The 21,002-nt window shown below is 44.1% G+C and overlaps 2 protein-coding genes across 2 annotated transcripts; both read right to left on the minus strand.

Moving 5' to 3' along the window:
- Positions 1-189: 189 nt before the first annotated feature.
- RNF135 (ring finger protein 135) lies at positions 190-7,882 on the minus strand. Its single transcript, XM_010578653.1, has 6 exons — positions 7,517-7,882; positions 6,566-6,652; positions 5,826-6,017; positions 4,406-4,565; positions 2,995-3,096; positions 190-2,127 (listed from the first exon to the last, which is right to left on the minus strand). Exons 1-6 carry the CDS (start codon positions 7,859-7,861, stop codon positions 1,592-1,594), a joined length of 1,422 nt encoding a protein of 473 aa, XP_010576955.1. The 5' UTR covers positions 7,862-7,882; the 3' UTR covers positions 190-1,591.
- A 2,207-nt stretch (positions 7,883-10,089) lies between these two features.
- ADAP2 (ArfGAP with dual PH domains 2) lies at positions 10,090-17,546 on the minus strand. The gene is made up of 10 exons (XM_010578652.1): positions 17,327-17,546; positions 15,964-16,094; positions 15,186-15,277; positions 14,967-15,052; positions 14,509-14,618; positions 13,689-13,835; positions 12,891-12,974; positions 12,445-12,507; positions 11,083-11,160; positions 10,090-10,478 (listed from the first exon to the last, which is right to left on the minus strand). The coding sequence occupies exons 1-10, from the start codon at positions 17,418-17,420 to the stop codon at positions 10,260-10,262; spliced, it is 1,104 nt and encodes a 367-aa protein (XP_010576954.1). The 5' UTR covers positions 17,421-17,546; the 3' UTR covers positions 10,090-10,259.
- Positions 17,547-21,002: the final 3,456 nt, after the last annotated feature.

Here is a 21,002-nt window from a genome sequence, read left to right on the forward strand (position 1 = left end):
GGGTTAACGGGTCCCTGCCCCGCTCTGAGGGGGAGCGCTGCTCCGGGCTGCCCCGGGACGGTGACTCGGGTTTCTGCCGTTAAGGAGCCACGACGCAGATTTCACGTACTGTAATGAAACGGTGCTGGCTGCAGTGGTGCGCCCGACAACACATCAGAAGCGAGACAACACACTCGCCTTTCCATTGTGTGGTAATTTATGATCCAAACCGTAACAAAGCGTATGTGGAAAGTTAGAGGTACCCTGGGAGTTCATCATGCTGTCGCTGGTCTTCTCCAGATGGACCAGGAAAGGACACATCAGTCCTGACAAGAGGCAGTGGTGTCAGCTGTGCATTACGCTGTTGGCAACACTGGGAGAGCGCTACCCCCCAGACTTGTAGAAGCTGATACACACACCTCTGGGATCTGACAAATGTGCATGTAGTCCAGAGTGCTTTCAGAGTGTTCAGTGACAGCAAAGGAGAGTAACCTTGAAGATTACCAGCAGTTCTGTCCCTGACTTTAAAAGCCATGGAGCTCCATTTGGCTAAATGAGCTGTTTGAATCCCACATGCTTTATTCACATTAAACTTCTTATTTTGGTCATTCTGGAATGCCACTGTCTTCCTGAAAAAGCTTTTGCTTCTTGGGAACTCTGTTTTCAGTTTGCCTGCATGAAGCAGTGGTCCTCTCAGAAATTCAGCTGTCAGTAGGTTTTGCAGGATCTCAGCTCTGGCCCCGTCACCCCTCACAGGCAACAGGGACCTCCCTACAGCTAGAAAGATGCGACAAACAAGGGCCGAAACATTGCCTGTATGCTGGCAAGGAAACTCGTAGAACCTCTTGTTCCCTCAGGCAAGAAAAGATGGTCCTCTCCATGACACATTGCCTGTTTGCTGGCTCTTTAAAAGAGCAATAAAGTGACCGCATGATTTATTAGCTGGTACAAACACATTTGAAAACATCCTCTTCCAAAACCATCCCTGTGGTCACACCACCACCAGGAGTGACAACCCTTTGACCTAGGCAAGACTAAAACAAGATACGGTGCCAGTGAGATGATGTTCTTCTGGGACACCTCCCTGAAGTGTCAGGTCCTCAAATACAAAGCCTATTTCCTGTAGTTTAGTACCTACTCTAAAGAGAAAGGTTTTCATGCATGAGATCAGTAACATGCTTGCCCTCTGAGCGTTCCTTACTCAATCAGATATTTCTAAAGAAAGCTCACTTGACAGAATGTAATGACATCATCTGTTCTCCTGTAATTTTTTGGATCAATGTAGGAAAATGAGGTCCATGGGAAGGGCTTATCCTCAACCTCAGAGCTTCCTTGGTGCATTCCTTCCTAGGGATATCCTGGGACTATTTAAAGCTGCTTAAGAAATCTACCTCACTCCCACACTGATGGTTACCACCTTTAGTATACACTGGAATTGCTTTAATGAAGAATGGCTAGATCAGAGCACAGCATGAAGAAAAGCAGAGCAGACAAAGATTTCCACGAAAGCCTGGGTAGCTATATACTCCTTGGTAAATTCCTGTGCTAAACACTGAAGCTTGTGTAGAAGTTCTGCAGTCATAGGCAAAATTGTCACTTTTCTGAACAGGCTTTATCTCCTGTTCGTATGATTTATAGTTAAAGATCCATTTCTTTCTAGACTATATAGCCAGAAAGCAGGGTAAAGAGGATTTGAGGTATTGATTTCAAAAGTATGCAAAAGCATTGCTTTGTCAGTGATAGAGTAAAATGACACAGTCTTCTTTTGTAGCTCCAGAAGAACTCCAACCTTCAATGGTTTATCCTCGTGTAACAATGTCTCTTGATCCTTATGCCATGCTGACAGCTGCTTTTTGGAACCTAGCCATTCTACACACCAGGAATGCTCTGTTCTTCCTAATTTGTCCCTTTTACCAATTGTTCCATGAGCAACTCCAACAGCCCATCCATCACTGTCCTTGGTAATTACTTCCCAGTAGTGGCACCCAGTAGAGAAGCTCTGCGAACACATCACTTGGCTGATGCTGAATCTGTTGGGCAATGGTTCATAATCAGTTGGGTAGCTGGAAACCATTACTTTCCTGTTCTGGGCTGTGATTGCTAAGCGCTTATATACTCTTGTGAGATCAAAAGTCACATCATCTGCCCCTAGAAGAGAGAAAGGAAAATATTCTCACCTGCAGGCAATAAGAAGGCAGAACACCTCAGTATTTACTTGCATCCTAAATAACAGTGGATGTGCATCCCTACTCAAGAACAGAAATGAAAACCAGTGATCATACAATAAACCTTAATCGAAGTTCAATCCTGTGAACCAGCAAGAATCCTCAACCAAACACTAACAACTGTATCCTGAGTGTACTGAAACATTTAACAGGCACAATTGTGTAAACATCCATGACAGACTCATGCACCCCAGTGGGAAGGTGAAGGTACTTGGCACCCTACAGCATGGAACTTATTCCTAACCACAATGTTAGTAAAAAATTACCCTTTTGCCAATAATAAATGGGATGCTTACCTTAATAAAACTTACACAGTCATCTGCTCACTGGGACATGTTCTTGCATATTTTATCAGCAAAAACATTTGTTTTGTGTTTTAAGCTACAGCTGTAGTACTGTGTGTTGACTGTAAAAATACTTCTGTAAAAACGATGCAGAATTCAGACAACAAATGGAGTCATTACGGCTTAACACAGTAAAGATTAGTAAGGTGCAGCAACTGCCCATACACCAACTTAGACCCTGCAGCCAGCACAAGCTACAACACAGCTTATATACCTCCATGAAACAGGTTTCTTATCCTTTTTATCTTGCATATGCAGTCAGGTATAGTATTGCATTATGCTGCAGTAACAGATTAATTCATGGTAACTTCATTGTGTTTCTATGCTTCAGGTAAAGAGCCAGATCTCCTGCTGATGTTTGTAAGTACAGTTTTCTTCAGCAAATCCACAGTCTCATAGTCACTTGAATATTGTTATTGAAGAGTCATGCTGGCTTGCATACTTACACTGAGAAAACTGGCTTGAAATCATTGGTTCTGGATTTTTAGCTGCAGACTCTGGAGATAATGAGCAGACACTTGTCTCCTGATGCAAGACTGGAGCTTGCACTAAATAAGAAAAAAATCAAAGTGTTAAGGCACTTCTTCAAAATGTAAATAGGAAGTATTTATGCTTCTAAAGGAAGCTAGTAGTTAAAGCACAAAACAGAGTTGCTTTTTTGATTGTATAAATTATCAAAGGATGTGTAGGCAAACATTTTTATCCAAAAATGTATGCCACTGCCCTAAGTGTGGTCAGAATGGAGCAGTCAGAAAAGTTGGATGGGTAAAGCAGTTGGATCTTTCTATGCAGATAAACCAGTTTCTGTCATAAAAGTGTTCATGGTGTTCTCTGTTTTTTTCCGAGTATCATGTGTTTCTTGTGTTACTTGCACATGCATTTCACAAGCACAAAGTAATTTTTTATGCTAATTGCTGACCAAAAAGCCTGACATTCAGCCCTACAGCTCTAAGGGCTCTTTCTAATTTTCTATGATATTGTAGCACATATTTACAAGACTCATTTGCAGACACTTCCTGATGTGGTTACATAATACACTGCCTTCATCATGAAAGACATCCTTAGAAGTTCTTGCCCCACACCTCTGCCCACTGATTCCTTGGTTTTGCTAGTAAAAATGATTGTGGAGCAAAGCTGTAAACTCAATTGCTGAAATGATCAAGATAAGAAAAACCCTGAGATAAAAATATGATTAAGTATCTGGGGGTTTTGAGAACCAGTGGTTGAAAAAGGCAGGTAGTGTTGGAAAGGGTGGGAAGGGGAGGATTGCCCCTCAGTGGCAGTGAGGCTTTAGGTGGGTCTTAAGTCGCTCTCAAAAACACTCAGTCATCTTTCTACAGCAGACAGACAGTGCTACGAGGAGGAGAACTCCATAGCAAAGGCCATACCAGATCTAAAACTTTGCTTTGATACAGCTTTTGGTGGGAGGGAATTTTCTGTCTGTTCTTAGCAAAGACTTTCCTGTTATATTACTCTATATTTAGAAAAAAAATATTTAAATGGATTATATTTCATTCTCCATTACTGGCCTGCATGTCAGTCAGTTCTTTTCTTTTGGGCTCCCATGAAAAAAGTATAAAGTAATCATATTGTCTCCCAAACTGCATGGAGGTTTATAACAATCACACACATGCACACCTCTTTTCCCTGAAGTTTTTGGTTTCCAAAGTTACAGACCTACCTGTTTGTAAGAATGGTTCTTTCATACAGATCTTTACTGTAGGGTCAAAGTAGTGCTGAATTACAGCAGTCCAATCCCCCCCCCAAAGTAAGAGACTGAGTTGAAGAGGGTCACATGCAGGACCCTGCTAGATACAGTCCCTCTAAAAAAGAGATTTCAAAAAAAGGAAAACTCACCTGGTGGGAACTTCCAAGAATATTTCTCCAAAATTAAAATTTCCATCTTTCTCTTAAGATCTTCTACAGCACTTTTGACAACATTAAGCTTCTCATCAAGTGTAATTTGATTCCTTGTTGAAGGTAAGCCTTTGTAACTATGTCTCTCAGGTAAGTCACTCTAATAATGACATAAAAGAATGAAGGGCAAGATGTAAACAATAGCAGTTATTTCATCTAGCATATCAGATGATTTTATAAAGCCAGAGCGGAAAAATAGCAGTGATCTCTCTAAAATCTTATTCTTTGCATTGAGAGCTTCCTTTGTAGGATAGTTGTCTGAGAGAACTAATCTGAAATCTTACAGAAAACGTGAAAGGATAGTTTATTCTTAATAAAAAAAATAAAAGAATTTGTTTTCCCCAAGAAAACTAAGAATGGGACTGGTTTTTAATATATATTACAATTTCCTTAAGTATACACATGTATACACAAACTTTCTCTTTTTAAACTTTCTTCTTGTTCTAGAACGCAAACCAAAAGTTTTACAACGTATTAATATGGGATCTAGCATAAAATACTCACAAAAGGGTAAGCATCATTTGCCTAAATTTAGAAATTGTGGAAATCTACATCTGAGCTTGTTCTCTTAGTCTGCCTTTACAGTCTGTGGAAAGAAACAGGCCTTTTGAAGCCTTGATTAATCTCGTTTGCAGGTAGGCGTCTCAAGTAGGCCAGATGACTCACACTCTAAAAGTACCCGTTTCTCTTCATTGCCTGTAACGGGACTCTGGATCAGATATAAATACACGGTTACACGAGGTGAATTCCTATGTAGGCCCCTGTGCCTTGGCCCTGGAAGTCCACTTTTGCCTCCTGGCATCGTCACACCCAGTGAGCCCCACTCCAAATTCCTGCTAGCTAATTTGCATCATTGGAATTGTTGTTTTCAAAATCACAATGGGCTCTGCAGAACTGAAAGTGCTTTAACTGCCTCTTTTGAGAGCCCTTGACATATTTTCCCCAAGAAAGTTGTTAGAAAGTACTTAATAACTTTGTGAGTTCTTTAACTTGCATATATATGTGTATATACATATTCTGGAAAATAAAAAGATAATAAAGGATCTTATCTTAACCTTAGATTTGACTCAGGACCAGATTGAAGCAATGCAGTCCCCACTTCACTCCAGCTCACCAACGTCCTTGGAACAAATCTAGCTCTGAATTGCATCCCCAGCCTGTGCCTTTTCTAACACTTTTCCCCTTTGAATTTCTCACTCCAAACTTTCCCTGGTAACAGCAATGTCTGTGGATTGGTGTCATTGTCTCTAGTAAGAATAGTGCAGTGGGGACCTGCAAGTGCTCTGTACGTGTTCAGCTATCCAAGACGGTTAGCTTAAGAGTTTCTACTCATATTATGCTACTTCATTTCATCACTTACTGTTTGGGCTTGGATGTCTGTGAGCTTGTCCACTTCAACACAGAGCTGGTGAATAGTCTCTTCAATCTTCTGTTGAGCTGCTTTTTCCTCTTGTTCAATAAATGTCAGTGTGTTTCTCTCCTGTCTTTCAACATATTCCTTCATGCAACAGAAATCTTTAGTAATCTGGCTTTTGATCTGAGATGTATATTCCTGAAAGGCAGAAACCATGGAGCTCTTTGTGTTGCTAGAAAAGATGTGTGGAATTTGAGAATCTATTGCCCTATCTAACGTGCTCTTTGACTGACCCCTGCAGACCAGAAACAGCTACCTTTATTGAAAGGAGTAAAATATATTTGATGTTTGACAATATATCCTGCGTTACCTGCAATGAGATTTTGGGCATGTTAAGGTTCTTGACTATTTTATCTTTGCTTGACAACTAACAAAGATCGATATTCCCTCTTTATGATTTGTATTTTGCATCTAAGAGTACCAGAAACATTCAGGCTACTGCTGGGTTAGACAGAAAAAGGCAACAATGCACAACTCCAGCAGCCTTTGTGCCAGCCAAGACAGGAGTTAGTACAGCTGGTGCCATAGTTCATTCTCATCAATAAAAACAGAGTTGTGACAGCAAAAGAAGGAAACAAAAAGGCAGATTCCTGCTCTGGAGTGGAAGGCTACACTGGAGTCAATCACATCTCCAGGTGGCAGCGGAAACAGAAGATAACTGCAGGTAATGAACGTACAATGTGTACCTTTGTTTTACTGAGATCTTTCCTCAAGAGATGGATGGTCTCTATAGTCATTTCTAGTTGCTTGGAGATGTCCCATATCTCGTCCTCCTTTAAAGTAACACATTGGACCATTTATCTATATAACCCTCAAAGAAAGCATGACTAGGTTAAGCAGCAGGATAATAAAAATCCCTACATCACTGACATTAGTTAAGCACTGGACTGGTTGAGAAGGGGTCTGGAAGACAATTCTGAGTGGGAATAGTCAGAATGAAGTCAACATGCAACAGTCATCAATTACATGTTCAAACATAATTGTGAGCTTCAGCTCTTTGGTCGACCACAGAGACTGAAGAAGACTTTTTGGGTACATATGTGCTAAAATAATGAAGGTCACAGATTTTTCTCATATCCTCCAAGTCTTGGAGTTATTTTAAGCAGAGATCTAGATAATGAACCAGTCCCATTTTGTGCCATTCAGCTGGGTGGAGCTGTAGCACTGTATAATAATGTCACGTGTCCTTTCAGGAGTCTCCAATGCTACGCTGGTGCAATAAATAACACTCCGCACAAAGAACGCTTATTACTATCGTACACCAGCTGAATGTGTACAGCTATTAGTTCTTCTAATTCGGCTATGCAGTCCTCAATGTATCAGACACCACCAGTGAACCCCAAACACTGCTTTAGCTAAACCTATCGGCTCAACGTACACGATATTGTCACGACAACGCTAATATTAGCATGGGAAATGCCAAGTATCCGGGGGGGGAGGGGCGGGGAGCGAAAAGAAAGATAAAGTTCACTCAGTCCTAGCCACGTCCCCACGTTCGTTCGTGACCCTGGGGAAGTATTTAGAATTGTGGCCAGAGCTGTCCCGGGAGAGGGATGCCGCGGGGGGGAGCCCCGGGCTGTCCCGGGGGCGGTGGGGTGCCGCGGGGGGGGGCAGCCCCGCGCTGCCTCCGGCCGTACCTGCTTCCCAGGTCGCCCCGCCGAGCTCCGGTCGTTGCAGGCAACAGCTCCGGAGGGTTTCGGTTCACCCCGTGCTTCCAGCCCTTCTTCCTTCACCGCCTGCAGGATTAAGCTCACCAAAGCGGCCAGCTCCCGGTTGGGCCGCAGGTCCTTCAGCTCGAAGCCTTCCCGGCAGAGCGGGCAGCCGGCGCGCTGCCTGCCCTTGCAGTACTCGACGATGCAGGGCCGGCAGAAGCTGTGGCTGCAGCCCGTGAGCCGCACGGGCTCCGTGAAGTACTGCAGGCAGCAAGCGCAGCTCAGGTCCACGGCTCCCAGGAGCCGCTCCAGGTCCACAGCGGCAGCCATGGCCCGGCCCGGCCCGGGGCGGAGCGGAGCGGCCGGCGGAGTTTCGTTTCCCCCGGGCGCCTCCTCCCGAGAGGCTCCTGCCGTGTGCCGGAAAGCCGGGAGAGCGCCGGGACGGGCGAAGACGGGGAGCAGGACGGCTCTCCTCCGATGTACTGGCTCCGTGAGACCGCTGCGCTGTACCGGGATGGGGCCGGCTACCCGGCTGCGCCCCACCGCCGAGCCTGCGACCCGGCGCTCCCCGGGGGCGGCTCAGCCGGGGAGCCCCCCACGCCAGCCAGAACGCCCAGTGCCGGCCCAGCTCTTCCTCTGCTGGCGACTTGGATCCGAGGATTTGGGTTGGCTGCAGAAATTAACTGTGACACGGAACTCTCCATGACCTGGCCTTGATTTCTGGTAACTCTCTGAAAAAGTTGCTGTTATCTGCGTGATTTCATTTTCACAGGGAACTTCCCGGTTTTGTAACAAGTCATATCAGAATTGCTGACAGGGCTGGTACGCTGACCCATCCGGGAGAGCAAGCAACACAGCACAGGGCAGCTTGCAGAGCCCCATCCGTGTGAAATCTAGGCAACTGGATGAACTGAACTCCTCTGAGGTCATCCTGGGTTACTCATTTCATCTCAAAATAACAATTAAAATATGTCAAACCGAATGAAGACTGACACTGTTCCTCGTACAAGTCAGAAGGTGCTTTGCTATTGATTTCAAGGGCTGCAGGATTAGGTTGTTAAAAAGATTTGCTAAACCAGCATGTGAGCTAGAATGAATCGGGTTGTGTGGGGAGAGAGAGTGGGAACACAGGGAAGTTCATGGGAGCATATCAACAAGCAAAATTGCTGCAGAATGCTCGGAGTTGGACAGTGATGAGGTGGCCGAGACAAGCAGAATGATGATCCAACTCAAACAATTCTTCTGCACTATTGGGGGGGGGGAGGGAGGGTGTTAATCTCACTAATCCCTGCAAGTATTGGTACTTCCTCATTTCTGCAGAAGAGGAGAGCTATTCTGGGTATCTCAGACTGGCTAGCAATTGTCAGCAAAAGGTGGAAGCCTCACCAGAAACTTGGTCTGCAAGACTTCCTCTTGATTTGCAAACTAAGGCTGTCTGAAAAGAAGAATAAAATATCTGAATGACTGGCTGCTTGGTCGAACCAAATCTCAGACTTCGTTTTGAGGCAAGAAAATACTCAGTGCGCTGTATCAGCCAATGCAAATCTTCATCAATTTCTGCACAGAATGGATGTAAGTGGTACCGGACCAAGAGGCACTCACCCTCCACTTTCAGCGCTGGTCCTCTTTCATTGCATGTCTTCAAGCAAGTCACTGAAGAGAACACTTTTAAAACTAGTTTCTGCTTTTCAGTGCTCAGACTAACCAAGCTCATTAAGCTTTAGCTGTTTTTCAGGAGGTGAGACAGATCAGCGTATATTTACCCTGTCCTCATGATGTGTTTGCTGGGGCACTATGTGGAGTTGCTTAGGGAAAATTTGGTCTTCACATGGTGGATTTGCCACTCAAAAAAGTCCAGCAGCAGAGATTGTTGAAAGCTAGGAGCTAGGAGTATTCATCATTAGAGCAATTCCATTACAATATCCTCCACAATTCAAACTTGACTTTTATTTTTTACTGTGCCAGAAATGTAACACTGTGAAAGACATTAACCCCGCTCTGTTGAAGACAACCATGTCCCTGTCTGGACGGGAGCTGCCACCAGGTGGAATGTAGCTGCCTGACTCTGCTCCTGACTGAGAAGGACATCCAGTGATTCCAGCATGAATCCGTATCTTAGATCTATCCAACAGGACACCGTGCATCTTCCCGATAGGAGATGGTATCTTCGCCTCTCGGTCACTGTCCCTATGTACTCATGTAACATATGACCCAATTCACAGGAAGGATACATGCCGCTGGCTGGATTGCCAGGTACATCGCTCAGGATGTACAGGAGTCCTTCTGACATCAGACCAAGGCAAGAAAAGGAGGAGCTGATATAACAGCACCTGCAGGAGTCCTCAAGGAAATGCATGCCAGCCTTTCTGAGGTCAGACTTTCCTCCATGGACTTTTGTGGGTTTTTTTTCTGTAAGACGACACTGGATGATTCATCCCCATGTCAGACTAGGAAGGCCTCTTCTGCTCAAAAGCAGAGGAGGGCAGGAAGAGAGAAGACACTTCAGGCAAGGTTCTGGAGGGGCACAGGTAATTTCCAATTATCTGCACTCCCTCTTACTCATTTCTCTGTTGCCAGCCTTCCTGTGCTTGTGGCTGTTGAAGGAAGAAGCCCTTTGTATTAGAGTCACTGCAGGGCCTTGAGCACCATCCTTGTCAACAGAAAGAGGCCACAGAGCAATGCTGAACAGAGCCCAAGAAGTGCAGTTCACCAGAACTCAGTGCTAGTCTTAACCAGTCAAAGGCTGGGCAATGACTCCATTTAAGGCATCTATCCACTCCCTCTGCTCCTTATCGTTCTCACATATAAAAACAAACTCTCTCATTGGTGTGATCACAGTGATCGCTGGTTTCCTCTTCTTCACCCGGACTCCCTGCGGCAAGCCAGCTTGTACTTCATATCCCTCATCTGTCCTTCCAATAAAAACCTGGCCCTGTGCAAATGCATCCTAGAAAGGAAGCAGAAGACACCCGTTAGCCAGTAGACTGTGCAGCTCCTGCAGACACTGTTCTATCCTTTGACATGGAACAGGAACTGGGGATGCATGAAGGGGACACTGGGTGACAGGCAGCAGGAAACACACCAGAGGTTTTTTTACACTCACAGGCATTCTCAGAAGAAGGAGGTGGGGACCCACCGTTACAGAGCTGGTTGGTGGGTGTTCAGAAGGAGCAAGGAAGGATATCCTTGTGGCTACAGCAGTGCTAGGAAGTAGGACATGGGGGCTGTCAAGCCTCTGTTATCAGTATATTGCTCATCTTGCCTAAGGTTACAGGCACAATGGCGACAGGGCTGGGAGAGAGTGGGCATAAATGCTACAGGCAGTAGCAGCTACTTTTAAAAGACTTAGATCTTCCTCACAGCCACTGTAAAGGCCAGAGTTCCCAAAAAGCTCAGCTTCAAAGAAATCCATTGACAAGGGAGATGACTTCTTAAGACTGACCCTGCTTCAGTCTTGGGCAGCCACTAGAAGAGCTGGATGAGAACAGACCCTTCCTCCCCACCCAACCTCATGAAGGGGCTTGTGGAATAGCAAAGAACACTCCTCTTACCAGTGGATTTTTAAAGTACATCAGCTTCCTTTCTTGAGAATCCAGGCAGAACCAGCGCACCTTAAAGGCCTCCTTCTGCTGCAAGGAGATGGTAGAAGTTTTTTTAAAGACCAAGTCTCAAAGGGGAGCTCGGGCTATTCAAGGCAGAACCCTGGACTGCTTAAATGACTCAGAGCTTGAGTTCAGTTTCATTCATCCCTGTAACTGGTAACGGGTGAGTTACCACTGTGTGCAGCCCTCAGCTCCCTTCTCCCTGGGTTCACACTAGAAATTTGCATTCAATGGCAATCTTTTGGGTAAGGCAGGGAAGTTTGGTTCTACCAGCGATCAAATTATCAGGATTAAGAAAGTTGCAGCAAATGGATTCATTGAAAGCACTGCAGAGAATGATCCCTAGGCCAGTGGTGATAATGAGGAAAGCGTGCAGTCAATTTCAACATCTTGGTTTGGGGGGGTGGGGGGTTGTCCCTAGTATTGCCGGATGCATAATGGTAGCTTTTTTTAAAAGTGCTAATTCCATCAACTACACTCATCTGACCATTCCCTGAGCTATTCATTGCTCCATGCTGAACTGAAGCATCCTCTTCTAGGGCTCACTTCAGCTTGAGCAGAATTTAGGCTTCAGGAGAAAACCACACAATCTTTCATGCTTGTAGCTGTGAGTATTCTCTGTGCAAGTACCTGCAGGAAGATGTATTGGGACACTAGCACTGAGCTGGACCAAAACTCCAGCATATTCAATATCAGCATCACCCCACTGAACTTTTTAATGGGACTTTGGCTCATGGTTCACTCAGAGGAGAGCAAGGCAAGAAGTGGCAATGCTCAAACAAGACCTCAGATCTTTATCTCCTTCTTCAGCCGTGCCTGAAATCTCCCTCTCCTGTTTCAAGGAGTAGTGGCCCAAATACTTCCCCGCTAAAAACCAAACCAAACCATAGGCTTCACTGTGGAGAATTTGCTCCATCATACTTTACTGCTATAAGCAGATGTGACTTATGTGCTACTGACTTTAAGAGAAACAGGGAAGTAGGGGAGTCAGCATGTGATGTTCTGTTCTAGCAGGAGCTGTAGTTAGCAGATACAGAAATCCATTTAGTGTTGCATAACAGAACTTTGCATGTCTACTGCCAGCTAATCCATCTTGCTTACTCTTTAAGGAGGATTCTTCTTCCCAGTCTTATTTTCCACACAAAATAAAACTTGATCCCAAAGAATATGACAGGCTTGAATAGAATGTTTTTTATCAACCCAGGAAGCAGATAGTCACTCAACAAATTGTTTACTAGTAAACATCATAGAATTATCAAATATTCTCCATCTGGAATAATCCTGTTTGTGTACTGCCAGGTATGCACTTACTTTTGGTCCTGTTTTCTCCATATATCCTTCTTTGACATAATTTCTTGTGATCCTGGGTATGACCTAGGAGAACACAAAACAAACAAACAAATAAAAGTCTGTCTCATTCAAGCTTGCTTTTCTGTTCTGTTTCTGTCAAAGCTAATCAGCATCAATTTTGGCTTTTGGGGTTTGGGTTTCTTTGCTGCTCAGTAAAGGGAAGTCCGAAATAGGAAGGAACATAAGATTTTTCAAAGATTACACCTTTTAAGGACCACATGGAGACTTTCAGGCCTTAAATGCTGACTACATTTTTGCATGTTATCCAGTATGGCCTTTCCTTCTACCTCTTCTGTCCATTCCCAAGACCCATACGCTGCTGTTTGAGCACCTCACTCTGGCAGAAGAAGTGAGACCTATGCTATGTTTGCATAGGCTGCTTCAAGCCCACCCTATTCAGTTCTCACCTCAGGCTCAGGGACAGTTGGGAAGGTTGTTCTGAGATAATAGTAACGTGCTGCCCGAATGGCATTGAACCACTCAACGATCTCCTAAGGAAAAAAGCAAATAAAAACATAAAAATAAGAACAACAAGAAGGAGTAAGAGTGCTGCCTCTTCAAAATGCCTTTCTCCTTCCTTGAGACCTCTTTGCAAAGATGTACTTTTTCCCCAAGGGGCAGAGACAGTCAGTGACTTGTCCCAGACATGTGGAAAACACTGAACCTTCAAAATAATTTTAAACTGCCCCTCCAGGGAGGTCCCAGACATTCTCAGCATGGACAGTCACCTGTCTTTTTCAGTTGGTTCCGTTATGGATTGTTTAAAAACCTTTGTACCTGGAAACACATGAGAACTATGGCAAAGGAAGAAACAGAAATCTAACAAAACCCATAGACATACTTCTTGAAATTATCATTGTTTGCTTGTAAATAATGCAGAACAATATTTTCTACGCATGTTAAGAAGGCTTCAAAGAATATAACCACAGAATTGTATAAAAGCATTAGACGGTTACCTTACAGAGATTTATATATGTGCCCCACTGAAGCCTTAAGACTGTTCAGGGTATGAAGTTGAACATATGCCCCAACAGAACAGGAGCAAGATGTTATAGTTATTAGTGTGAAAATCTGTGACTTTCTATATTCTGCAAGTCATAGTAACTTCAAATAAAACTAGATCCTGCAGAAACAGGGTATCTCTTCCAAAATATAGATCCAACATCTGAGAATCTCGCTCATTCCAAAATCTCCATGGTATTCACCTTTCCGCTGTCGTGATAGACAAAAAGGTTCCTTGTTTGACCATCTGTGTTGTATGTGATCTGCAGCCCATGAGCATGTTGGATTTTCTCTGTCTGGAACATTGCATTCAGATTCTCAATGCTGATAATGGCTTTTGGACCTCTGGACTGTGAAATGAAAAACATCACTGTATTAAAGTCCTCTCAGGGAGGGTAATGGAGGACAGATTAGCTGTATGAGAACTAGACCCCTACTGAAGAGAAAGCAGGCATCCCAAAATATCTCAGTGGATATACCTGAAATATAAAGCCTTAATTACATACTACATAAAATGACTTACAAAGAGTGACTCCCTTTCCTTGACAAATGCTAGGTTGCAATTTGAGAGGGATGTGTCTGAATTGTAAGAGATGGGTTCTATCTCCAGCCTCATAGTTGGAGAACAATTAGCTACACTCTCCCACAGAAGGGAGACATGTTGAGGATGATGCTGCAGCAGTTAATGAGAGAATATTTTGGTAACAGAAGAGGTAACAGCTGCTAGCAGATCTCTTCTTCATCTTGCTATTCAACTGCCAGTATCCATTTCCTTTGTTCACTAAGCAAAAGGAGGGTGCAGGGTTAAGATAAGGGATGAGGAAAACGGCTAAATCCAAAAGGGCAATTGCCTAAGATACCACATATGTTAATGGGGAAACATCTGGGCTGCTCCAAACACAGGCTGGCCTGGCTGCAAAACTAGACACAAAGCTATTTATGCTGTGTTTTGCTGGTGAAGAGCAAGGTCTGAGGATGAAGGTTGACCAGCTACGTACAGCCAGCTCTGGCTGAGGAACTCACTTCTTTGGTGTAGTACTTCATCACCCCTTCCCTTGCTGATAGGAGAAATCGCCTCTTCTGGAACTGTCTGCTTTCCCGCCCACGCTTCCAGAGGAATCCTTCACGGCTACCTGCAGATCAGACCAAGATAAGTGTCAGAGAAGGGCAGCACAATAGCAGGACTATTTATCTACATCGTGATGTGGCACAGAGTTTCAAGTCTTTTCTCTGTCTGAGAATTTTCACGTCATGTGAAAAAATCAGTGGAGAACTAGAGAACTGTAAGATCTGAATACACCCTTGCACGTGTCTAGGTGCCTTTTCTCAGGAGCTTCTTCTCCAAAGTTAGACTCAAAGCAAGGACTGCACATCCAACAGTTCAAATATGACAAGCCTTAGAGATCTTCAAAGTTGCAAACATAACACTGTGCTGTTGGCCTTAAGGCTAACACCTTTTCCCTGACAATCCTAACTTTTACCTGCAGAACAAGGATCTTGGCAGACTCGGGTGGCAACAAATTCCTCACGCTCATATTTAGCTCTAATCCACTGCTCTCTTAAAACCCTGAAAGAGGAAAACATGGATAAAGCTGATCTGCCTCTACTCTATTTTCACCAACCAACCAAAGAGACCTGTAGAGGGAAGCAGTAGTTCGACAGCTGTAAAGGCCTGCAGCAGTGAATACACGATAACTTACAAGCAATCACAGGACTGAGGGATGTAATAGTAGGGAGGGACTTTCGCCTCATATTTAGCTTTGGCACAGAGATTCCCGTGCTTCTTCATAAACTGAAACACAAAGGAAGTTACAGTTAGGTGTGCAACTACAAAGTCAATACTGTGTCATGAATATAACATGAAACTTGCATCAAAGGGAGCACTGCACTTCTTGCTCAGTCTCACCATAACTCTTAGTGCATCTCTACGTATGTTTGTAAATCCCCTTTGGCACTATAATTTGCACTTTTTAGGTGGCGGAGCCTTTTTCAGTATTTACAGTTCTGAATCAGAAGGGAAGGAATACAAGATGGTGGTTGTTGATTAAAAGAACAAAAGAAAATGAGGAGGAAAGGTATTTACAATCTCCCTATACCTTCATCTCCTCCTAGACATTAACTATGATTATATTATTAACACAATTCAATTGAAAGATGAGAGGCTGAACCAATATTTAAGAAGGGTATGTTGATTACCGAACAGAATATATTATCTGAAAAAATCTTGGGCTTCTGAACCACAACAAAGAGTTAGTGTGCTATAAAAAAAAAATATACTGTGGGCTGTTAGAAACATGATTACCTATCAGTGTAATTTGATTGAGTAGATCATAAAAAAACCCCTAAAGTTACCCATGGAGTTAACGTAGCCCTGTGTAGCTTTGTTCCTCTGTCCATGGTGGACAACACAAGAATCATAAGGTAGACTATAATGAAATGTGGAGAAAAGCAAGTGAATTACTGCTTTTTCCTCTGTACCTCTATAAGATCATTCTCCCAAAAGTCAAGCCGAAGGGATTTGACCCTGCTGATTTGAGGAAGGTTGCGATGGATTCCAGAGCAATTCAAACAAATGAATATTCCAAGTTTGTAAGAAGCCCACTCTGGATCTAGATACAAACACAAAGAATGAACTAATACATGGGAAAAGGCACAGCCACTAGCAAGGGCAAAAACCCACATTTGACGCACAGCCCAGGCTTCACACATAATACATTAGATCCCCACCCTGTTGTTTATGGCTGTCACTTCACTGTGTTCAGAGGAACAACAGCACCTACTTTCCACAACGAAGTATGTGGCTCCTGCATTTGTAGGCTCTTTCACTGACTATTTGTTTAAAAATTAATGTGACTGTGCAGGCAGCTAAGTGGTGATGTAAAAGCTCAGCTAATTATTATTTCTGCATGAAAAGCTGCTGTTGCTGAATTAACAATAGAAGGGTGTTGTGGACAGCGAGCACTACTGAGAGTACAATGGAGTACAACCACCCAGAGTAACGACTCCTGTCCACTGCCCATGAAAGCTCCTACTTTTGCCTGCTGCTGCATTCCCTGAAGCGGCCTTGATGAGTCTATGCTTAGAGAGCGCTCTAAGCAAGACCATTCTGAGCGCTCTGGCAAGACCATTTCCTTAGATCGCCACTTTCACCATGTCGCCCTCCGCTTCTCCCTTATCACATCAAACAGAAGCTACTTGTCATCTTCTTCCAGCTGCTGTAGGCTATCGACTGACTGCTCGCCTTGGTGAGGGTGACCCCCACCTCGAACGAGCACAGGGCGCCAGCCCGGTGCCGGCTTGCCAGCGGGCTCCTAAGTGCCTTTCTCTGCGCCTACCCCAGTCCAGACTTTCCTCCCAGAGCTAGAAAACCACCCCAATCGCTCTCCTCCTCCAGCTTCGTGCACTGTCAAAAATAACTCTGGGGAAGCTGCTAGTGCGCTGCAGCCACTTCCTGTCCCACGCTATCCTCTCCTCAACCCGTGGGGCTTCCACTACCACCCCTGGCCCTGCCCGGCTGAGGAGAGCCCTGTCCTGACTGCCTGGAGCCCCGCGGGGACCACCTGGACGTCCGCCGCCCAGAGCGGGACCGCGGGGCGCTGCCCGCCCTGGGAAAACACCTGCTCCCGCCTCCTGCCGCTGTGGTAGGTGAAGTGGAAGGTGACGCCGGGCCCCGCTTCCAGGAACGGGCTGAACAGAGACCGGCACGCCGGGAGGCTGACCGGGGATGGACGGACGCCCGGCCGGCCCCTCACTCGCCCCTATTTTCCTGTCAGAAAGGCGCCGGGCGGGCCCGGGGGCGTGGGGGCGCGAAGGGAGCCGCTGCCGGGCGGACCCCCCTTACCTGGCTCCCCGCAGTCGGCGCAGCGGCCGTTCCCGGTGCCGGCAGCCCTCTGCAGCTCCAGCAGCAGCGTCTTGTTGCGGTCGCGGTCCATCATCGCCGCTCGGTGCCCGGCGCGGCGCGGAGCTCAGCGGGAGGCTCAGCTCCGGGAGGAAAATGAGGAACTGGAGAGCAGCCCCAGCGCCGCGGGGAGCCCCGTTCTCTTCCCGCGCCCCCGGGCGCGCGCTGCCGGGCCGCCCCTCGGGCCGCCCCTCAGGCCGCCTCCTGGCGGCGGCTCTCCCCCCCCCGGCAGGGGCCGCGGCGGGGCCGGGCGGGGCCAGCCCGGTGAGAGCCCGCCCGTTCTTCTCCGCGGTAGTGCGAGTGAGGCGAGGCGGCAGCGGCCGGTACGAGGAGATTTCTTTGCCCAGCGCTGAGTCAAGGCGAGGGTAGGGGTTAGGAGTTTCTGCTCTGGAAAGTCAGTGCTAAAGGTCCTGGTTGCAGGAGGAGGGCTCATCCACGCACCTAACCGGTTTGCCTCAACTCCACCTCGGGTTCGTCTCTAAGATAACAATAAGAAGAAAGCCTGCTACATACCGGAACGGTCTCCGTTCACCAGACGTCGATCAAAGCATTGGTATCGCAGAGAGCAGGCGAGTTAACGCGCTCCTCAGCAGAGCTCTGCCACCCTGCAAGCGCTCAAGGCGGTATCGGAGAAGGAGCTGTGCGACACCAAAGTGGCACAAGAAGAAAGCCTGTCAGCGTAATTCAATAGAGGGAAACGGAGCACTTCAGCATTTGCAAGTCCTAATGCAAACGTCCCTCTTTCCGGAGAAAGCCAATGCCAAAAGGTCCGTGACTTGATACTCAGTTTATCTAAGAAAAAGACGAAAGAGAAAAATTTAAGACGAGGTAAAGATTTTCAAGAAGGTTAATGAAATCAGATAGATTAAGAGTATTCAAGTATTTTTCATTTTACGAGTTTCAGGTTAAACTTAATTTGCATAGTTAACTTGCATTACTACAGTGGACTATTACAGGAGATTCTTCTTCAGTAAAGTTCATGTATAATCTTGTAAAAACACTGTAGATACTTTACAGATGATGGAATACTATACTAGAGATGTATTATCAGTTGAAAGCACTGACACATTTTTTCCATCTTTTTAGGCACTAAATAGCGTTGTACCTTTTATTTTTTTTTTAAATATTGTGAAGTCATGAAATAAACAGCAGAATATCTGAAAAGTTGAGTTGTTCAACTACCTACATAAAATCTCTTTTCAGCACTTACCCTGTTGTCATTACAAATCCTGTAAAATAAAAAAAGAGAATCTGTACATTTGCAAAATTGATATTCAAGACAACATATAAAAGTGCCACCCAAAAAAACTGGGATTGGTCAGTAGCCCCATGATTTTTTCTTCATGTCATACTCAGATGGTTGAGCTTCAGTGCCTTTCTGCAACTTGCAAGGGACACGTCCTTCCCAGCCCTCATGTCAAGATACATCTTGCCCTGTTTCAAGGCTTTTACAAAGCCTGAGATAGTCTTGCTTGTAAAGGGATCCTTCCATCCTCCTGCTTCTACTCTGCATTAGTATTAATACAGTATATGCTTGCAAGAACATGCCTAAAGCTTAACTGCTTTTTTCTGTATTACTCATGGGATTGTAGAATAATGTCACTTTCATTTACATTCTAGAAAGCAATATTGGAATGACAGTAAAAAGAAAGAAAAGCTTGAAACTTGGCTAAGATTTCAACAAGAACATGTTTCTTGTTTTTTTTGTTTTTAAATTAGTGTACACCTAGTAATAACTACTGCTTAAATAGGATGTAGAGTCACTGTGAAACTCGAGGGGGTTTTTTTTTCTACTTCTGGTTTCACTGAATTCTTTTGTTTAGGTAGATTGCAGCATGAGTTTTGTCTTTTTCCTTTCCAGGTATCTTCAGTCATTCCCAGGGTGCCTGAAGCTGATTTTTACATTTTGGAAGAAACTGCTCCAAAGAGAAGCTTGTTTTTTCTTACATAATACTTTCACACTGTGGAAGCAATGTTGAGTGCCCTACTACATAAGGCACACAAACTAGCTCGATGGGCAGTATAAAGTAATAAGCAAGGCCCAGACTATTGCAGGAAAACATTCTGAATCAAAGGTAGGCAACTTCTGCAGTACTGGAATGGATCTTGTGAAGCATTTCCTTTTAAGCCGAGTTAATCAAAACCAGCCCCAGATCTCTTTCTCAAGACCAGCCCATCGCTCACGGAAACTTGCTTTCTTCTAGCATAAAAAAGATGCTTATACTTGCTGCATAAAATGCAACATTGCTAGTTTATCAGAGTTCAAATAAATCATCACAGGTAGATAGATTAACTTTCATTCAAACTAGCTTGAGTTGTTTTTATGTGGTTAATTGCACACAAGTATCTTATCAAGAAGTGAAATACTTGAATTCCACCTGACATTTTGGACTCCTTTTGGACACCATCGGCTGGAGTTTCTATTAAAAAAAAAAAAAATTCTTAAGGCAGTTATTAGAACCAAAGAGTTGACTTCAAAGGGAAGTTAAGTTGTCTCCCATTGCTTTCTACTTTATGTCTTTTAAATTACCCATGAATTTCCTAAAATAATAATACTTTATAGGGCCTGTTTCCAATTTATGTAGGTCCCCACTGCAACCTAGTTAGATTGACATTGCCTTTATAAAGCGGTGAACAGATATACTTTTACTTTTTTATTTTTAAAAGTTTTTAATTTTTATGTATTTATTTTTACAAAAATGTACAAGAGTTGCTTAGACCATTGATACAATACAACCCATTAAGATTTTAACAGCCACCGCTTTATTTCATTCTTATTTGATAATTCTGGGCTACAGAAAGAGTAAGCTATAAAGATTATTATCTACAATGCGGAAGCTTAAAATAATTTACTGTTTTCATAAATATTTCTCATTCCTGAACATCTTTTAGACATGAAAAATATAAGATGAGAACAGACTGTACTAGAAAATGGCCTTCCTCATTATTACAGACATTGAGGTAAGTGGAGTACCACTGCATGGCACCAATCTGACTCAGTTTGAGGAAGAGAAACAGTCCAACTGCAATATAAAAGGTGGAAGAGTACATGGTTGAAATATTTCCAGTTAGAAAACCCTTAAACATCATCTTTATGGACTGAAAACATTAAGTTTTAGGAGTCTTACTTTTCATACAACAGAAATATTCAGAACTGTAGCAAAGTCTCACAAATTTATTGTCATATAAAACCAGATTCAATCACAAATAATCAGGCTGAAGTCTTGTCAAATACAAAATGAAGTATAAAAATAGAACACAATATACAAGACTAGAAGTAGTTAAATATTACTGAAACCAAAGTAACACTGGAATAATTATTATTTACAAAATCTTGCCTAATCTCTGAGACTATCTTGAGCTACAGTAATCATTTCTCTACCTTTTTAGGAGATTAATATGCAGATCTGACAGCTGTAAATAATGAAATGAAATGACTGTATACAAATATATGTACATTGAGGCATAGTGCTTTATAAAGACTTTGTTACCCAGTTGTTATTGTGAAGAGTTGTTCATAGTCATTTACACTTTAGAAGACTTGTCCATCCTCTCCCTGCCCCCTCCCACCCCAAGTTATTCAACACTTAACTGGGACTTCAGAAAGAAACAAGCTTAT

Source organism: Haliaeetus leucocephalus, unplaced genomic scaffold, assembly GCF_000737465.1.
Source record: "Haliaeetus leucocephalus isolate CR32 unplaced genomic scaffold, Haliaeetus_leucocephalus-4.0 Scaffold646, whole genome shotgun sequence".
NCBI lineage: Eukaryota > Metazoa > Chordata > Aves > Accipitriformes > Accipitridae > Haliaeetus > Haliaeetus leucocephalus.